General features: G+C 37.4%; 1 protein-coding gene across 2 annotated transcripts in view; it reads left to right on the top strand.

The window, feature by feature from the left end:
• arhgap10 (Rho GTPase activating protein 10) overlaps positions 1–17,874 on the top strand; it is a 138,981-nt gene that overhangs the window by 61,329 nt on the left and 59,778 nt on the right. For both annotated transcript variants that reach the window (XM_057843222.1, XM_057843223.1), the window contains 3 exons: positions 2,376–2,460; positions 7,102–7,160; positions 15,972–16,077. In XM_057843222.1, the coding sequence (XP_057699205.1) occupies positions 2,376–2,460; positions 7,102–7,160; positions 15,972–16,077 (250 nt within the window). The remainder of the gene's footprint in view (positions 1–2,375; positions 2,461–7,101; positions 7,161–15,971; positions 16,078–17,874) is intronic.

Raw genomic sequence — 17,874 nt, 5'->3', positions numbered from 1 at the left:
CATCTCAAGTAGTGAGGGATTAATTAATCTTGTAATTAGGTGAGCGCCACTCACTTGCTTTCACGTCCACAGGGACCTTAAAGCCTCCCAGCTGTGGCGCTTTTATCGTCTCGTTACAACTTTTACTATATATATTTATTCTCGCCTCGCTGAGAAAAACTCCCAATTTGCTGTTAGATTACTGGTGTGTATTCCCCAGAGGTGGCAAGTACATATACTAGTGTAAAAAATGATGCTAATTATAGTAGAGGTAGACAGAAGTGCAAAAGACACATTATTTACATTAGGCATTAGCATTATTGCAGTGATAGACGTCCAGTCAATTTGAAACCTGAAGAGGCTGGCAGTGAGTGATTCCAGTCGCCAGGAATTTCCCCTCATGCACTATTTTGTTTTTACCTTTTCCAACAAAGAAATTGGGACACAAATATTTTTTTTCCGTAAACCACTTTCTTCTTTTCCCTTTTCCACCTAAAGAATTGGGACGCCTGTATTTTTATCCCCCCGCTTCCACCCTCTTGTTTGCTCTTTTCTGTCTAATGAATTGAGTTTGTAATAGTTCTTTTCCTCATTCATTCACCTCCTGTTTTCCCATTTCCAAAGAAGAAATTGGGGCTCCGATAATATTTTTTTCCCTAATCCACTCTCTTGTTTTCCCTTTTGCACTCAGGGCACATGTTTATTTCCCCGTCACACACTCATGTTTTCACTTTCCCAACAAAAAAATCAGAGCACCTGTATTTTTATTTGTTCCCCTCTTTCACCCTTGTTTTCCTTTTTCTGTCTAATGAATTGAGATGTCAACATTTTTCCCCCCTCTCATTCATTCACCTAATTGTTTTCCCTCTTCCACCGAAGGAATTGTAACTCTGACATGCTCCCACCCCCCCCCTCCCCCCCGAATACCTCCATGTTCTTGCTTTTCCATCTATAGAGTCGGGGCACCTGTGTTTTTCTTTTTCCTCCTCTACCACCCTCATTTTCCTTTTTCCGTCATTTACCTTATTCTTTTCCCTCTTCCACCTAATGTTTTCACTTTTCCACCTAAACAATCGAGGCACCTGTATTTTTATTTTCCCCTCCTCCACCCTTATTTTCCTTTTTCTGCCTAATGAATTGAGATGTCAATAATTTCCCCCCTCTCATTCATTCACCTTATTGTTTTCCCTTTTCCACCTAAGGAATTGTTGCACTGACATGTTTTTTCTCCCTCATACAGTCATGTGTTTGCTTTTCCATCTAAAGAATCGGGGCGCCTGCATTTTTATTTCCTCCCTCTTCCACCCTTGCTCTCTTTTTTCCACCTAATGAATTGAGATGTTAATAATTGTTTCCCATTTCTTTCATTCACCTTTTTTCCCTTTTCCACCCAGTGAATTGGAATGCCAAAAGTTCCCCTCTCTCATTTTCCCCTCTCATTCATTTACCCTATTGTACCTTTTCCACCTAATGTTTTCAGTTTTCCACCAAAAGAATTGGGTTGCCTGTATTATTTTTCCCCTCTTCCGCCCTCGTTTTCCCTTTTCCACCTAATGAATTGATATGCCAAGAGTTTTCCCCCTCTCATTCATTCACCTTGTTGTTTTCCCTTTTCCACCTAGGGAATAGTGGCACTTTTTTTCCTTTCATACACTCATGTTTGCAATTTTCCACCTAAAGTATCAGGGTGCCTGTATTTTTAGTTTGCCCCTCTTCCATGCTCGCTTTCCTTTTTCCGCTTTATATATTGAAATGTCAATAATTCCCCCCCCCCCCCCCCCAATTCTTTGACCTCTTTTTTGCCCTTTTTTGTCTAATGAATTGAGATGTCAATAATTTTACCCTCTAACTCATTTACCTTATTGTTTTCCCTTTTCCACCTAAGAAATTGTGGCATGACATGTCCCCCCCCCCCCCCCCCGTACACTCATGTTTTCACTTTTACACCTAAAGAATAGGTATTTTTATTTTTTGCTTCCTTTACCGTCTAGTTTTCCCTTTTCCGCCTAATGAATTGAGCCGTCAATAATTGTTTTTCCTCATTCATTCACCTCGTGTTTCCCTTTTCCATCTTGAGAATCTTGGGTCCCAATATTGTTTCACCTTCTTGTTTTCCCTTTTCCGCCTAGTGAATTGAGATGCCAGTAATTTTTTTTTTTTTTTTTTCGGTCTTGTCCAGTCACCTCGTTTTCCCTTTTCCATCTAAGGAATCTTGGCTGCCAGTATTGCTTCACCTTACAGTTTTCCCTTTTCCACCTAAGGTATCGAAGTGCCAATATTAGGGTGTTTTTCTCCATTATCCACCTATCTATATTCAAGTAAACTACGGAATACCTAAAATGCAAAATTTTCTATCACATTCGCTCTCTAAATTTATGAAAACAATTTTTTTTTAGATGAAAAGAGCAATGAAGTGGACCTGTCCACCAGTGACGACTGGGATGTGAAAACCATAACGAGCGCACTGAAGCTGTACCTGAGGTAAGGAAAGTTCTGCCAAAAAATGCAACAGCACAACTGTTGATTCCAACAACAACCCTTAAAAAAAAATCGCTCCAAAGTAGATTATGCAAGGTTGCACGTCTGTTCGGCACTGAGCGACCAGGTTGACAGAGTGTGGGTGAAGCGCGGATATTAAAATGCACTTTGGCTTCAGGAAGTCGACTTAGTTGAAATTTATGTATGTAAATATATGCTGTTTCTGCTTTAGATTGAGTCATTCAGAGATCAACTTTTTTCATTTTCTAACTGCCCTTTGAATTTATCAGTCTGTACGTATACTTTTTTTTTTTTCCCTGAGCATATAGCGAAAGCTGGCAAAGTTCGATATAGTAGTTAATGCTTGATTTACGTAGAATACATTTTCCCAATAGGCAAGAAAACAAACAAACAAAAAAAAGACAATATTTGTGACATCGAGTGCCGTAAATGGCGTAAAATCCTATTAGGAAAGAATCGACCTTGGAAATCAGAAAATATTTACTAATTTACTTATTTTTATTATTTAATATTTTTCATTTTTTTTAAATTACAAAGAATAAAGAATAATTTTAAAAATATACATTTTTTTTCTTTTTGACAAATATTTTTCGAAAATGAATAAATCAACTAGAAATTGTGACTATAGCTTTGCCTTGACAGGTAAATCCCTTGGGGGTCACTTCCTGTAGCTATCAGGTCACTTCCTGTTTATTTGGAAGTGTTTCGAGGTCACTTCCTGATGGTATTGGATCTCTTGGGTTGGAAATGCAACGGCGCGATTTGCCATTAATTTCAATGACGCCTCAAAATCAATAGGAATTGACCTCGAAGTCCTTCCACATTAATAGGAAATGACCAAATATGAAAGGGAAGTGACCTGATAGCAACAGGAAGTCCTAGATACCTCCAAATCAACAGGAAGTAATCCTAAAATCCTCCCAGATCAACAGGAAGTGACCCAATACGTGCAGGAAGTGAACCTCAAATGCCACCAAATCAACAGGAAATGACCAAATACGAACAGGAAGTTACCTGATATCTACAGGAAGTCCGAGAAGCCTCAAAATCAACAAGTGACTCCGAAATCTTCCCTTATCAACAGGAAGTGATCTAATATGAACTGGAAGTGAAACAATATGTGTAGGAAGTGAACCCCAAATGCCCCCAAATCAGCAGGAAGTGACCAGATATCTACAGGAAGTCCGAGATGCCTCAAAATTAACAGCAAGTGACCCAGAAATCATTCCATATCAAAAGGAAATGACCCAATTTGAACAGGAAGTGACTTAGTATCCACAGGAAGGTCTGAAATGCCACAAAATCAACAGGAAGTGACCTCAAATTCCTCCCATATCAATAGGAAGTGACCCAATATGTGCAGAAGGTGAACCCCAAATGACCCCAAATCAACAGGAAGTGACCCAATATGAACAGGAAGGGACCTGGTATGTACAGGAAGTCCAAGATGTCTCAAACTCAACAGGAGGTAACCCAATATGAACAGGAAGTGACCTGAAATAACCCCAAATCAACAGGAAGTGATCCTGGAAGGCCTCAAAATCAACAGAAAGTGACCCTGAAATCCTCCTGTATCAACAGGAAGTGACCCAATTTGAACAGGAAGTGACCTGACATCTACAGGAAGTCCAAGATGCCTCAGAATCAACAGGAAGTGACTCTGAAATCTTCCAATATCAACAGGAAGTGACCCAATATGTGTAGGAAGTGAACCCGAAATACCCCCAAATCAACAGGAAGTGAGCCAATATGAACAGGAAGTGAACTAATAACTAAAGGAATTCCGAGTTGCTTCAAAATCAACAGGAAGTTACTCTGAAAGCTTACCATGTCAACAGGAAGTGACCCAATTGAAGCAGGAAGTGAACTGTAAATTACCCCATATCAAGAGGAAGTGACCTGAAATAACCCCAAATCAACAGGAAGTGATCCCGGAAGGCCTCAAAATCAAAAGGAAGTGACCCCGGAATGCCCCAAAATCAACAGGAAGTGACCTGATATCTATAGGAAGTGCGAGATGCCTCAAAATCAACAGGCAGTGACTCAGAAATCCTCCAATATCAACAGGAAGTGATCCCGTAATCCTCCCATATCAACAGGAAGTGACTGAAATGAACAGGAAGTAACTCAATATGTGTAGGAATTGAACCCCGAATCCCTTCAAATCAACAGGAAGTGACCCAATATGAAGAGGAAGTGACTTGATAGCAACAGGGAGTACATGATACCTCGAAATCAATATGAAGTGACCCAATATGTGCAGGAAGTGACCCTGGACTGCCACAAAATCAACAGGAAGTGACCCTAAATTCCTCCTATATCAACAGGAAGTGACCTAGTATGAACAGGAAGTGACCTGATATCTACATGAAGTCAAAATAAACAGGAAATGACCGAATATGTACAGGAAATGAAACCCAAATGCCCCCAAATCAACAGGAAGTGACCCTGAAATCCTCCCATATCAACAAGAAGTGAACCAATTTGTGCAGGAAGTAAACCCCAAATGCTGCCGAATCAACAGGAAATGACCCAATATGAACAGGAAATGACCTGATATCTACATGAAGTCCGAGATCCCTCAAAATCAACAGGAAGTGACCCTGGACTGCCCCAAAATCAACAGGAAGTAGCCCAAAATCCTCCCATATCAATAGGAAGTGACCCAATTTAAACAGGAAGTAACCTGATATCTACAGGAAGTCTGAGATGCCTCAAAATCAACAGGAAGTGACCTCGAAATCCTCCCAAATCAACAGGAAGTGACCCTAAATTCCTTCCATATGAACAGGAAGTGACCTGATATGAACAGGAAGTGACCTGATATTTACATGAAGGCGGAGATCCCGCAAAATCAACAGGAAGTGACCCAATATGTGCAGGAAGTGACCCTGGACTGCCACAAAATCAACAGGAAGAGACCCCAAAATCCTCCCATATCAACAGGAAGTGACCCAATTTAAGCAGGAAGTAACCTGATAGCTACAGGAAGTCTGTGATGCCTCAAAATCAACAGGAAGTGACCTTGAAATCCTTCCAAATCAACAGGAGGTGACCCTAAATTCCTCCCATATCAACAGGAAGTGACCCAATATGAACAGTAAGTGACCTGATATCTACATGAAGTCCGAGATCCCTCAAAATCAACAGGAAGTGACCCAATATGTGCAGGAAGTGACCCTGGACTGCCCCAAAATCAACAGGAAGTAGCCCAAAATCCTCCCATATCAACAGGAAGTGACCCAATTTAAACAGGAAGTAACCTTATATCTACAGGAAGTCTGAGATGCCTCAAAATGAACAGGAAGTGACCTCAAAATCCTCCCATATCAACAGAAAGTAACCCAATATGTACAGGAAGTGCACCCCAAATCAACAGGAAGTGACCCAATATGAACAGGAAAGGACCTGGTATGTATAGGAAGTCCAAGATGTCTCAAACTCAACAGGAAATTACTTTGAAATCTTCCCATATCAACTGCAGGTGACCCAACACAAACAGGAAGTGAACCCCAAATGACCCCATATCAACAGGAAGTGACCTAAACTAACACCAAATAAACAGGAAGTGAACTTGGAAGGCCTCAAAATCAACAGGAAGTGACCCCGAATTATCCTGTATCAACAGGAAGTGACCCAATTTGAACAGGAAGTGACCTGACATCTACAGGAAGTCCAAGACGCCTCAAGATAAACAGGAAGTGACCCTGAAATCCTCCCATATCAACAGAAAGTAACCCAATACGTACAGGAAGTGAACCCCAAATCAACAGGAAGTGACCTGCTAACTAAAGGAATTCCGAGTTGACTCAAAATCAACAGGAAGTTACTTCGAAATCTTCCCATATCAACAGCAGGTGACCCAACACAAACAGGAGGTGAACCCCAAATGACCCCATTTCAACAGGAAATGACCTGAAATAACCCTAAATCAACAGGAAGTGATCCTGGAAGGCCTCAAAATCAAATGGAAGTGACCCAGGAATGCCCCAAAATCTACAGGAAGTGACCCTGAAATCCTCCCATATCAACAGGAAGTGACCTGGTTCTTTACAGGAAGTCCTAGATGCCTCAAAATCAACAGGAAGTGACCTAATACATACAGGAAGTGAACCTGAAATACCTCCAGATTAACAGGAAGTGACCCTGGAAGGCCTCAAAATCAACAGGAAATGACCCCGAAATTCTCCCATAACATCAGGAAGTGACCCAATTTGAACAGGAAGTGACCTGTTTTTTTACAGGAAGTCTGAGATGCCTCAAAATCAACAGGAAGTGACCCGACACACCAACCAAAGTACATACTATCGCCGTCATTAGCAGGGAATGAGCGAAATCCATTTTTCAATACCGTGACAAAGTCGGGAATGATTTCCGTCTGGCTGACCGGGATAAGAACGTCGTCCTCGGGAGACTTAAGTGCCCCTGGCCGACGTCCAGCTCGGCAGCGAAAGTACCTTCAGATGAACTTGGTTATCTCGACACGTGCGCCATCTCATTCCGTCCCCCGCCCCGCCGTCTGCGCTACATTAATCACGACTGCGCACACAGGCCATAAAACAGTTACGGTCGCTATTTCCGTCCCCTTCTTTCTCTGACTTATTGGGACTCTTCTTTACGCAGGAGCCTCCCCGAGCCGCTCATGACCTACGGACTTTACAAAGAGTTCATCAGCCCGGCAAGTAAGTCCACGAAAGACGTAAGTCGCGGATGAAGCTGTTTTGGAAATCAATTGGAGTGAATGGAAGTTTTGTGCTATTGAAATGAATGGCGAATAGGCCCATTTGAAATGAATGGGGAATTTTGCCCTATAGAAATCAATGGGTATGTTTGAAATTGCAATGGGGGCTTTGCTGTTATAGTTGGTCACTTCCTGTTTATTTTGTAGTATTTTGGCTTCACTTCCTGTTTATATTGAGTCAATTCCTATTGATGTGAGGGGATTTCGGGGTCACTTCCTGTTGATTTGGGGGCATTTCAGGTTCACTTCCTGTTCACGTTGGGTCACTTCCTGTTGATTTTAGGCATCTCTGACTTCCTGTGGATTTTGGGGTCATTCAGGGTCACTTCCTGTTGATTTGAGGGCATTTTATGGTCACTTCCTGTTAATTTGTGGGGCATTTAAGGTTACTTCCTGTTATTTTTGGGGCATCTCAGACTTCCTGTAGATTTTGGTTCACTTCCTATTTATGTTGTGGTATTTTGGGTTCATTTCCTGTACATATTGGGTCACTTCCTGTTGATTTTTAGATCTTCCAGGGTCACTCCCTGTTTATTTTGAGGGCTTCCAGGATCACTTCCTGTTGGTTTGGGGGCATTTTGGGGTCACTTCCTGTTTATTTTGGGTCACTTCCTGTTGATTTTGAGGCGTCTTGGACTTCCTGTAGATATCAGGTGACTTGCTGTTTATTTTGTAGCATTGTTGCTTCACTTCTTGTTTATATTGAGTCACTTCCTGTTGATATGGGGGATTTCGGGGTCACTGCCTGTATATTTTCTGGTATTTGGGGTTTACTTCCTGTACACGTTGGGTCACTTCCTGTTGATTTTATGCATCTCGGACTTCCTGTGGATTTTGGGTCACTTCCTGTTAAATTTGGGGGCATTTTATGGTCACTTACTGTTCATTTGTAGGACATTTAGGCTTAGTTCCTGTTAATTTTTGGGGCATCTCAAACTTCCTGTAGATTTTGGGTAACTTCCTATTTATGTTGTGGTGTTTTAGGTTCACTTCCTGTACATATTGGGTCACTTCCTGTTGATTTTTTGGCTTCTTGGACTTCCTGTAGATATCGGGTGACTTCCTGTTTATTTTGTAGCATTGTTGCTTCACTTGTTTATATTGAGTCACTTCCTTTTGATTTGGGGGGATTTTAGGGTCACTTCCTGTTGATTTTGAGGAATCTGAGTTCCCTAAGTGTTTGGTCACTTCCTGTTTAGTTTGTGGTATTTTGGGTTTACTTCCTGTACATATTGGGTTACTTCCTGATGATTTTGAGGTCTTCCAGGGTCACTTCCTGTTGATTTGGGAGCATTTCATGTCACTTCCTGTTGATTTTCGGGCATTTTAGGGTCACTTCCTGTTGATTTTTGGGCATCTCGGACTTCCTGTTGATTTTGGGTCACTTCCTGTTTATTTTTGTGGTATTTTGGGTTTACTTTTTGTACATATTGGATCACATCATGTTGATTTTGAGGCATTCCAGGGTTACTTCCTGTTGATTTGGGGGCATTTTATGGTCACTTTCTGTTAATTTGTGGGAATTTAAGGTTACTTCCTGTTAATTTTTGGGGCATCTCAGACTTCCTGTAGATTTTGGGTCACTTCCTGTTTATGTTGTGGTATTTTGGGTTCACTTCCTGTACATATTGGGTCACTTCCTGTTGATTTTGAGGTCTTCCAGGGTCACTCCCTGTTTTTTTTTTTTTTTTTTTTTTTTGAGGGCTTCCAGGATCACTTCCTGTTGATTTGGGGGCATTTTAGGGTCACTTCCTGTTTATTTTGGGCCACTTCCTGTTGATTTTGAGGCGTCTTGGACTTCCTGTAGATGTCGGGTGACTTGCTGTTTATTTTGTAGCATTTTTGCTTCACTTCTTGTTTATATTGAGTCACTTCCTGTAGATATGGGTGGATTTCGGGATCACTTCCTGTACATATTGGGTAACTTCCAGTTGATTTTGAGGCCATCCAGGGTCACTTCCTGTTGATTTGGGGGCATTTTAGGGTCATTTCCCATTGATTTTGAGGAATCTTTGAGTTCCCTTAGTGTTTGGTTACTTCCTGTTTAGTTTGTGGAATTTTGGTTTTACTTCCTGTACATATTGGGTCACTTCCTGTTGATTTTGAGGTCTTCCAGGGTCACTTCCTGTTGATTTATGGTCACTTCCGGTTTATTTTGTGGTATTTTGGGTTTACTTTCTGTACATATTGGGTCACTTCCTGTTGATTTTGAAGCATCTCGATCTTCTGTAGATTTTGAGGCGGTCCAGGGTCACTTCCCGTTGATTTGGGGGCATTCCAATTTCACTTCCTGTAGATTTTGGGGCATTTCCTGTTTATTGTGTGGCATTTCAGTGTGTTTTCGTCGATTTTTAGACTTTCCAGGGTCACTTCCTGTTGATTTGGGGTTATTTCAGGTCTCTTCCTGTTGCGTTTGAGGGCTTTAGGGGTCACTTCCTGTACATATTGGGTCACTCCCTGTGTATTTTGGGTCATTCCAGTGACACTTCCTGTTGATTTTGGGTCACTTCCTGTTGATTTCGAGGCATTTCAGGGTCATTTGCCTTTGATTTGGAGTTATTTCAGGTCACTTCCTTTTGATTTTGGGGGCATTTATGGGACACTTCCTGTGGTTTCTTTGGCATTCCAGTGTCACTTCCTGTTCTTATGATGGGGCCTTTCAGGGTCACTTCCTGAACATAATAGGTCACTTCCTTTTGATTTTGTGGCATTCCAGGATCACTTCCTGTTGATTTTGTGGACATTTCACAGTAACTTCCTGTCCATATTGGGTCACTCCCTGTTGATTTTGGGTCACCACCTGCTGAATTTGAGGCATCTCAGACCTCCTGTAGATTTTGGGTCACTTCCTATTGATTTTGGGGGCATTTAGGAGTCACTTCCTGTAGATTTTGGGGCATCCCAGGGTCACTTCTTTTTGATTTTGACGCCTTCCATGTTCACTTCCTGTTGATTTTGGGTCACTTCCTGTGTATTTTTTTTTTTTTTTTGGCATCTTGGGTTTATGTCCTGTGCATAGTGGGTCACTTCCTGATAATTTTTGGGGTTATTTCAGGGTCACTTCCATCGATTTTGAGGCCTTCCAGGCTCACTTCCTGTTGATTTGGGGGCATTTCAGGGTCACTTCCTGTACATATTGGGTCACTTCCTGGAGATTTTAAGGCATTCCAGGGTCACTTCCTGTTGATTTAGAGGTATCTGTGACTTCCTGTAGATTTTGGGTCACTTCCTGTTTATTTTTTGGCATCTCAGGTTTACTTCCTATACATATTGGGTCACTTCCTGTTGACTTTGGGGGCATTTAGGGGTCAGTTTCTTTTGATTTTGGAGGGCACTTCAGGGTCACTTTTTGTAGGTACTGGGTCACTTCCTGTTGATTTTGAGGCATCTCAGACTTCTTTTAGATTTTGGGTCACTTCCTGTTGTTTTTGAGTCATTCCAGGGTCACTGTCTGTTGAATTGGGGGAATTTCAGGTCACTTCCTGTTGGTTTTGTGGGTCTATAGCGGTCGCTTCCTGTACATAATGTGTCATTTCCTGTTGATTTTGAGGCCTTGCAGGGTCACTTTCTGTGCCAGCCTCTCCCAATTTAAACGGTTTGGACATCTATCGCCCTCAACGGCATCTGATAAATCAAGCTTCCTCAACACCTGAATTTTCATATGTAACCCTTTTTGGTATATTTTCCGCGACCTTGAATGGCAAGCCACCTCATTCCGATCCGTGTATAATTTTTGCTTTTAATTAAATTCGCTCCAAAACGAGCGCCATAATTGGATGAGGTTTGACATTTTTATCAGCCGCGCGCAACGAGAGGGGGTTGAAAAGTGGATTAGTGTTGATTTGTATTTATTTGTTCGACAGATGACGGCATCCTTTTTTTTTTTCCCGCCCCCCACGTTTCCATAGTAATGCTATCCGGCGTGGGCGCTCAGATGCCCATGTGCGAGGAGATATTTTTTCCCTTTTTTTGATGTAAATCTATATCCTCTGCCAGGCCTTTCAATCTGGTAGCCCGGCAGTATATCGCCATTAGGTGGCTAAAACGCAAACGCATCACGCCCTCGCCCTTAACCCGCCGTCCCGGAGCTTTATTGCCCCCCCGGTGATTGCGTCCTTAAAGATCTGCTAAGTTTTTATTTTTCGTAATGGCTCCTATTAGGCGCTCGGGGCCTATAAGTTGAATTGATAGGGCGATTATCATTGACTTTTAGGCTAGGGCCGCCACCGTTCATCGACGAGTGGACAACTAATCGATTATGGGGTTGATCGAGAGATGTTTTGTCCAAGGATTAGTCTTTTGCTCGCCTCAAAATTTTTTTTAAGTGTTTTTGTCTTTATTTTAGGGGTGGAAATGGTTTGAAAAGTGAATGGAAATTTTTGTAACTGAGGAAAAGGTGATAATAGTTTATACTCTTATTATGGAGGGGTATTTGAATCCTTAATTTATTTGTGTTTTTTACTTGAGAATTTTTTTTTTTTTTTAAACAAAAGAGATAAAATCATTGTAAAAAAAAAAAAAAAATATATATATATATATATTTTTTTTTAAATTTAAATTTGACAAATTGAAATATATATTTTTTAAAAGAATTCATTTAAAGGTGATTATTAGAAACAAAAGAAAACAAATATTATTTGATCATTTTAAACTTTTCATTAGCTTTATTTCATTATTAAAGACAAATGAAAAATAAATTTTTAAAAAATGACAAATAGTTAAATATATATGTATTTTTTTTTAAACATTTGTTAAAAAAAAAACAAGTATACAAAGATATATACAGTGGTACCTCTACATACGATCACTTCGACACACGATCTTTTCGACATCCGACGTAAAATTTGAGCCGCCATTTGTTTCTACATCCGACGAGTTGCTCGAAATACGACGACATGACAGCACTGCAAACGAACGCACGGTGGATTTTCTTGTGTGAGAAATCAACACAGTTTTCAAAAAAAGTTGATACAGTTGGAGAAACAAGGAAAAAAGTAATGCTTACCTTTGAAATGAAGATGCAAGTTATAGAAAAATATGAGCTTGGGGTGCGCGTCCCTGAACTGGCTCAACAATACAGCTCCATGGTCCTCTTCCGACCACCGTTCGCCACTATTTATAAGTTAAGGTGACAATTATTATTGTGGTAACATTGCCAAGGAAATCGCCAGCTTCGTCACGTTTTTATCATTTATTTAAGAACTTATCCAACACAAAACGCCCATTGTCTTAAGCAGTTGACTGCTCTCAAGAAAACGAAAGTATTATCTCTACCGCACCGACCTATCTCACTATGACGTCAGCTTCGCGGTGCGTTCAGGGACAGTAAAAAGTGTCCGCCATATTAGAATCCAATTCGTTACATTATTTAGAGGAATAATTATTAATTATTCTTATTATTATTATATTATTCTGACTTATTTATTTATAACTTATTTGTTTTTCTATGTTTAATTGCCATTTGTAACAGTGCCAGCAGTATTTATTAAGAATTTAGTGTATGTTTTTAGGCTTTGGAACGAATTAATGGAATTATAATGTATTCCTATGGGAAAATCCTGCTCGACATACGACCATTTCGACTTACAAACAAGGTCCTGGAACAAATTAAATTCGTATGTAGAGGTACCACTGTATATATATATATATATATATATATATATATAAGTTCATGTATTTGCATTTGATAATTCAAAAAACAATTAAGGAAATGCAATTTTTAATATATTTTCAAATTTTATTATTATTTTTTAAAATGATTTTATCTTTTTTTAACCCATTTTTTTTCATTTAAACATACAAAAAAATCAAGGCTTAAAAGTAATACCCCTCCAAGATACTAAAGAATATACAGTATATAATAATAATATCATATAATATATATATATTAGGGGGCAAATGGTTTGAAATCAATTGGAGTGAATGGAAATTTTTGTAACTGAGGAAAAGGTGATAATAGTTTATATTCTCTTATTATGGAGAGGTATTACTTTGAATCCTTAATTTATTTGTATTTTTTAATTGATAGAATTTTTGTTCTTTAACAAAAGAGATAAAATCATTGTAAAAAAATTAATTTTGAATATATATATATTTTTTATAATTTGACATATTGAAATATATATTTTTTTAAAGAATTCATTTAAAGATGATTATTAAAAACAAAAGAAGAAAGCAAATATTGTTTGGTTGTTTTAAACTTTTCACTTTCTTTATTTTATTATAAAAGACAAACGAAAAAAACATTTAAAAAATGACAAATGATTAAATATATATTTTTAAAATACCATTAAAAAATGAGTATACAAATATATGTATAATTTCATGTATTTGCATTTGATTATCAAACAAACAATTGAGGAAAACAATTATATATTCTCTTATTTTGGAGGGGTGTTACTTTGAATCCTTAATTTATTTGTATTTTTTATTGGAGAGACGTTTTTTTTTTTTTTAAACAAAAGAGATCAAATCATTGTAAAAAAATAACTTAATTTTGAAAAAATTTTTTTTTAATTTGACATATTGAAATATATATATTTTTTTAAAGAATTCATTTAAAGATGATTATTAACAAAAGAAGAAAATTATTATTTGATTGTTTTAAACTTTTCATTTATTTTATTATAAAACACAAACAAAAAATACATTTTAAAAAATGACAAGTAAATATATAGTTGTTGGTTTTTGTTTTTTTGGGGGGTGGGAATTAATTTAAAAAAACAAATATTCAAATATGTATATAATTTCATGTATTTGCATTTGATTAGTCAAAAAACAATTAAGGAAAAACAATTAATATTCTCTTATTTTGGAGGGGTACTACTTTTAAGTCTTGATTTACTTGACTTACCTAACCCTAATTGAAAAAAAAAATGTTGAAGAAAAAAAAAAGACAAAATCGTTTTAAAAAATAATTCTAAAAAATATATTTAAAAAACTTTTTAAAAAATTGATTGATTTGAATGATATTTCATTCATCAAAATATATTTTTAAAAAAAGAATTAATTTAGGATTCATTTAAGATTATAATTAAAAACAAAAGAATAACACAATAAATAGTCTTTATTGCTTTAAACTTTTCATCTGGTTCATTTTATTATAAAAGACAAATAATTAAAAATGACAGATACGTAAATATGTATAAATATAATAATAAATAATAATAATAAATAATGTTTTTATTGATAAAACTTTTGAAATTACAAATGGGAAAAACAATATCTAAAAAAAACTAATTAAAAAATAAGTATAAAATATTAATATAAATATTTACAATTTCATGTATTTGCATTTGATTATTGAAAAAAAAACAATGAAGGAAAAACAATGTTATTTTAGAGAGGTATTTCCTTTCATACTTCATTTAGTTGTATTTTTTAATTTGAAAAAAGATAAAATCATCAAATATTTTATTTTAAAAAAGTTTTTTTTTAGAAATATATTTTCAAAAATAATCAATGGAAAGAAAACGGTTAACCTTTGATTTATTGAAGAAATGTATTTTTCAAAAATGAATTAATGTAAAATTGTTAAAAACAAAGAAAGAAACAATAAATATTATTTGATTGTTTTTGAAGTTTTCATTTGTTTTATCTTACTATGAAAATAAACAAAAAATGATTAAAAAAAAAAAGTGGCAAATACGTTAATATATTTTTTTTTAATTGAAAAATTGTTTTTAAAAAAAAAAAAAACTTTAGATTTTTTTTAAATACATTTTTTCATAAACAAGTTGTTTGAAAAATATATATGATTTCATGTATTTGCATTTGATTATTAAAAAAATAATTGAGGAAAAACAATAATTCTCTTATTTTGAAGGAGTATTTCATTTAATCCTATATTTCTTTGTATTTTTTAATTTGAAAATTTATGTACTATTTTAAAAAAAAAAAAGGTAAAACCCACAAATATTGTATTTAAATATTTTTGAAAATATGTTTTTTTTTTTAAACGTAAAGGGGGAAAAAATCAGTTAATCTTTTGATTTATCGAAGAAATATATATATATTAAATAATTCGTTTAAATATAAATATTAAAAGGAAAAAGAAGAAACAGTATTCTTATTTCTTAGTTTAATGTTTTTTTGACAAAACAAAATAATTTAAATTACCGGTAAAATAATTAAATAATTAAAATAATTTAAAATATGACAGATAATAAATCTTCATTTTTTTTGTTGAATTTTTTTTTCTTAATATTAAAAAAGGTTTAAAAAAAAAAAAAAAAAGTTTAAAAAAAAAAAGAAAGAAAAAAAGTTTTTTTTTTTTTTTTTTTTTTTTTTTTTTAAATTATTATTATTATTTGTATTATTATTATTATTATTTTGAGGCATTCCAGGATCAATTTCTATTTATTTTGGGAGTTTTGGGGTTCACTTCTGTTGATATTGGTCCACTTCCTGATGATATGGGGGCATTTCAGGGTTACTTCCTGTTGATATCGGGTCACTTAGTGAATGGAATGAATTTGGAGTGAATGGAAGTTTTGTTGCTATATATATGAATGGAGAATAGGGCCATTGGAAATGAATGGGAAATTTTGCCCATTAGAAATGAATGGGTATGTTTCTAGCAAATTTTGGCTGAACCGTACGTTTTTAACAAAAACTTTAAAAAACTTTTGTGCTCCTTATTGTCCTGGATTTTTTTTACACTAGTGGCAAAAATCATCAGAACCATCGTTTGTGCTCTTCGCTCCTCTACTCTTATGCTCATGGTATATATTTTTTTGTTGTTGTCGAACAGAGGGCGGCAGTCCAGAATCTCGCATCCAGGCCGTCCACTGCCTGATCCACAAGCTGCCGGAGAAGAATCGACAAGTCCTGGGGCTGTTTATGAAGCATCTGGCCAAGTGAGTGATGGGCGTCCCCGCGGCGGTCATAGTTCACGCAATCGCCGGCCTTCCTTCCTTCCTCGGCGCGGAATTGGCCGGGTCCTGCCGGCCTGTCTGTCTCCCGCTTCTCACTCCACATGCCGCTGCTGCTTCTTCTTCTCCCTCACTCCCACTCTTCAGTCTTCACTCCCCCTTCCCTGCTGTCACTCCATCTCTTCCTTCGCAGCCTCGCGCGTTCGCGTGTTTCTTGCGCCTTTTTGTGTATTTGGACAAATAGCGGCCAGAGGTCTGGAGATTTACTCCACTGCAGATGGAGAGAAGTCGGAATAGTTGGAAGAAGTATAGAATGGACGGAACACGGAAGTGGACGTATATGGTTCTGTGCTATTGCCGGTGGTAGACGTCAAATCCATTTTGGTTTCAAATGGATTGGACGTCAAGCACTGTCAACAATTAAATAGACCAATAAAAATATGAAATAAAATCTCGAAATTGCAATTTTTGTGGAAATTATGATCTGAGCTTTGTTGCGGTAGGTACAGACTTAAGACCCACCCAGTTGATTTTGGGGCGTTTTGGATTCACTTCCTGTTTATTTTGGAGACATTAACCAACGATATCAGGTGAATCAACAGTTAAAGTTGTTAAAATTGCTCCTGTTACTGCATTATTGCTTTATTTTCCTTCTGTCTAGTTCCTACATGTAAAGGTGTTAAAACTTTCTCAGCATCTATAGATAGATACAAGTCAAGATTTGAGGATTAAGGAGTATTTTAGATAAAAAGTTACTCACCTTAGGTTGGTACAACACAGCCTGCCTTAGAAGTCTACTGCTTTAAGATGGCTGCTATTTCCTAACATCACCGAGTCTGCCATTTCGCATCTAGTCCTATATACATGTGATATCAATGAGACGCTACCACCGGAACATCATGTGGGTGTAGTTTAACCCTTATCTGATTTGGGGACTTTTCAGGGTCACTTCTTGTTCATATCAGGTCACCTCTTGTTGATATCTTGTCAGACATGGCTGGCAATGGTATGGACGTACATTGCAGTCAATGATATGGACGTACATGGCTGTCGATGGCATGGGCGTGCATTGCTGTTAATGGCATGACCTTACTTGTGCACCAGTCTAATGTCAATTGGCTGTCGTGGTAAGTTTTTGGAAAAAAATCACAACCACTCAGGTTTTTCTGCCATTGAAAATGAATGGGGAAATTTTGGCCACTAGAAATGAATGGAACAACATGCATGGCCGTCAATGGCCTGGACGTACATGTGTTTCAATGGTATGGACATACATGGCCGTCAATGGCATTGACATTGCCGTCAATGGCATGGACGTACTTGTGTTTTAGTGGCATAGATGTACATGTGTTTCAATGAAATGGACATACATTGCCGTCAATAGCATAGACGTACATTGCCGTCAATGGCATAGACCTACATTGCCGTCAATATCATGGACATACATGTGTTTCAATAGCATGGAAGTACATTGCCGCCAATGGCATAGACGTAAATTGCTGTCAATGGCATTGATGTGCATGGCTGTCAATGGCATCGACTTACTTGCTACTCACTGGTAAGTAATGGTAAGTTTCGGGACAAAAATCAAAACCACCCATATTTTTCTGCCATTGAAAATGAAACTTTGGCCATTAGAAAAATGAATGCATGGGCGTCAATGGCATGGATGAACATTTGTTTCAATGGCATTGACCTACATTGGTGTCAATGGCATTGATGTACTTTGGTGTCAATGGAATGGATGTGCGTGGCTTTCAATGGCATCGACTTAATTAGGCG

The sequence above is a fragment of the Corythoichthys intestinalis genome, chromosome 8 (genome assembly GCF_030265065.1).
Source record: "Corythoichthys intestinalis isolate RoL2023-P3 chromosome 8, ASM3026506v1, whole genome shotgun sequence".
NCBI lineage: Eukaryota > Metazoa > Chordata > Actinopteri > Syngnathiformes > Syngnathidae > Corythoichthys > Corythoichthys intestinalis.
Note: the sequence above shows the minus strand (reverse complement) of the source record. Positions and strands in the feature narration are given on the sequence as shown.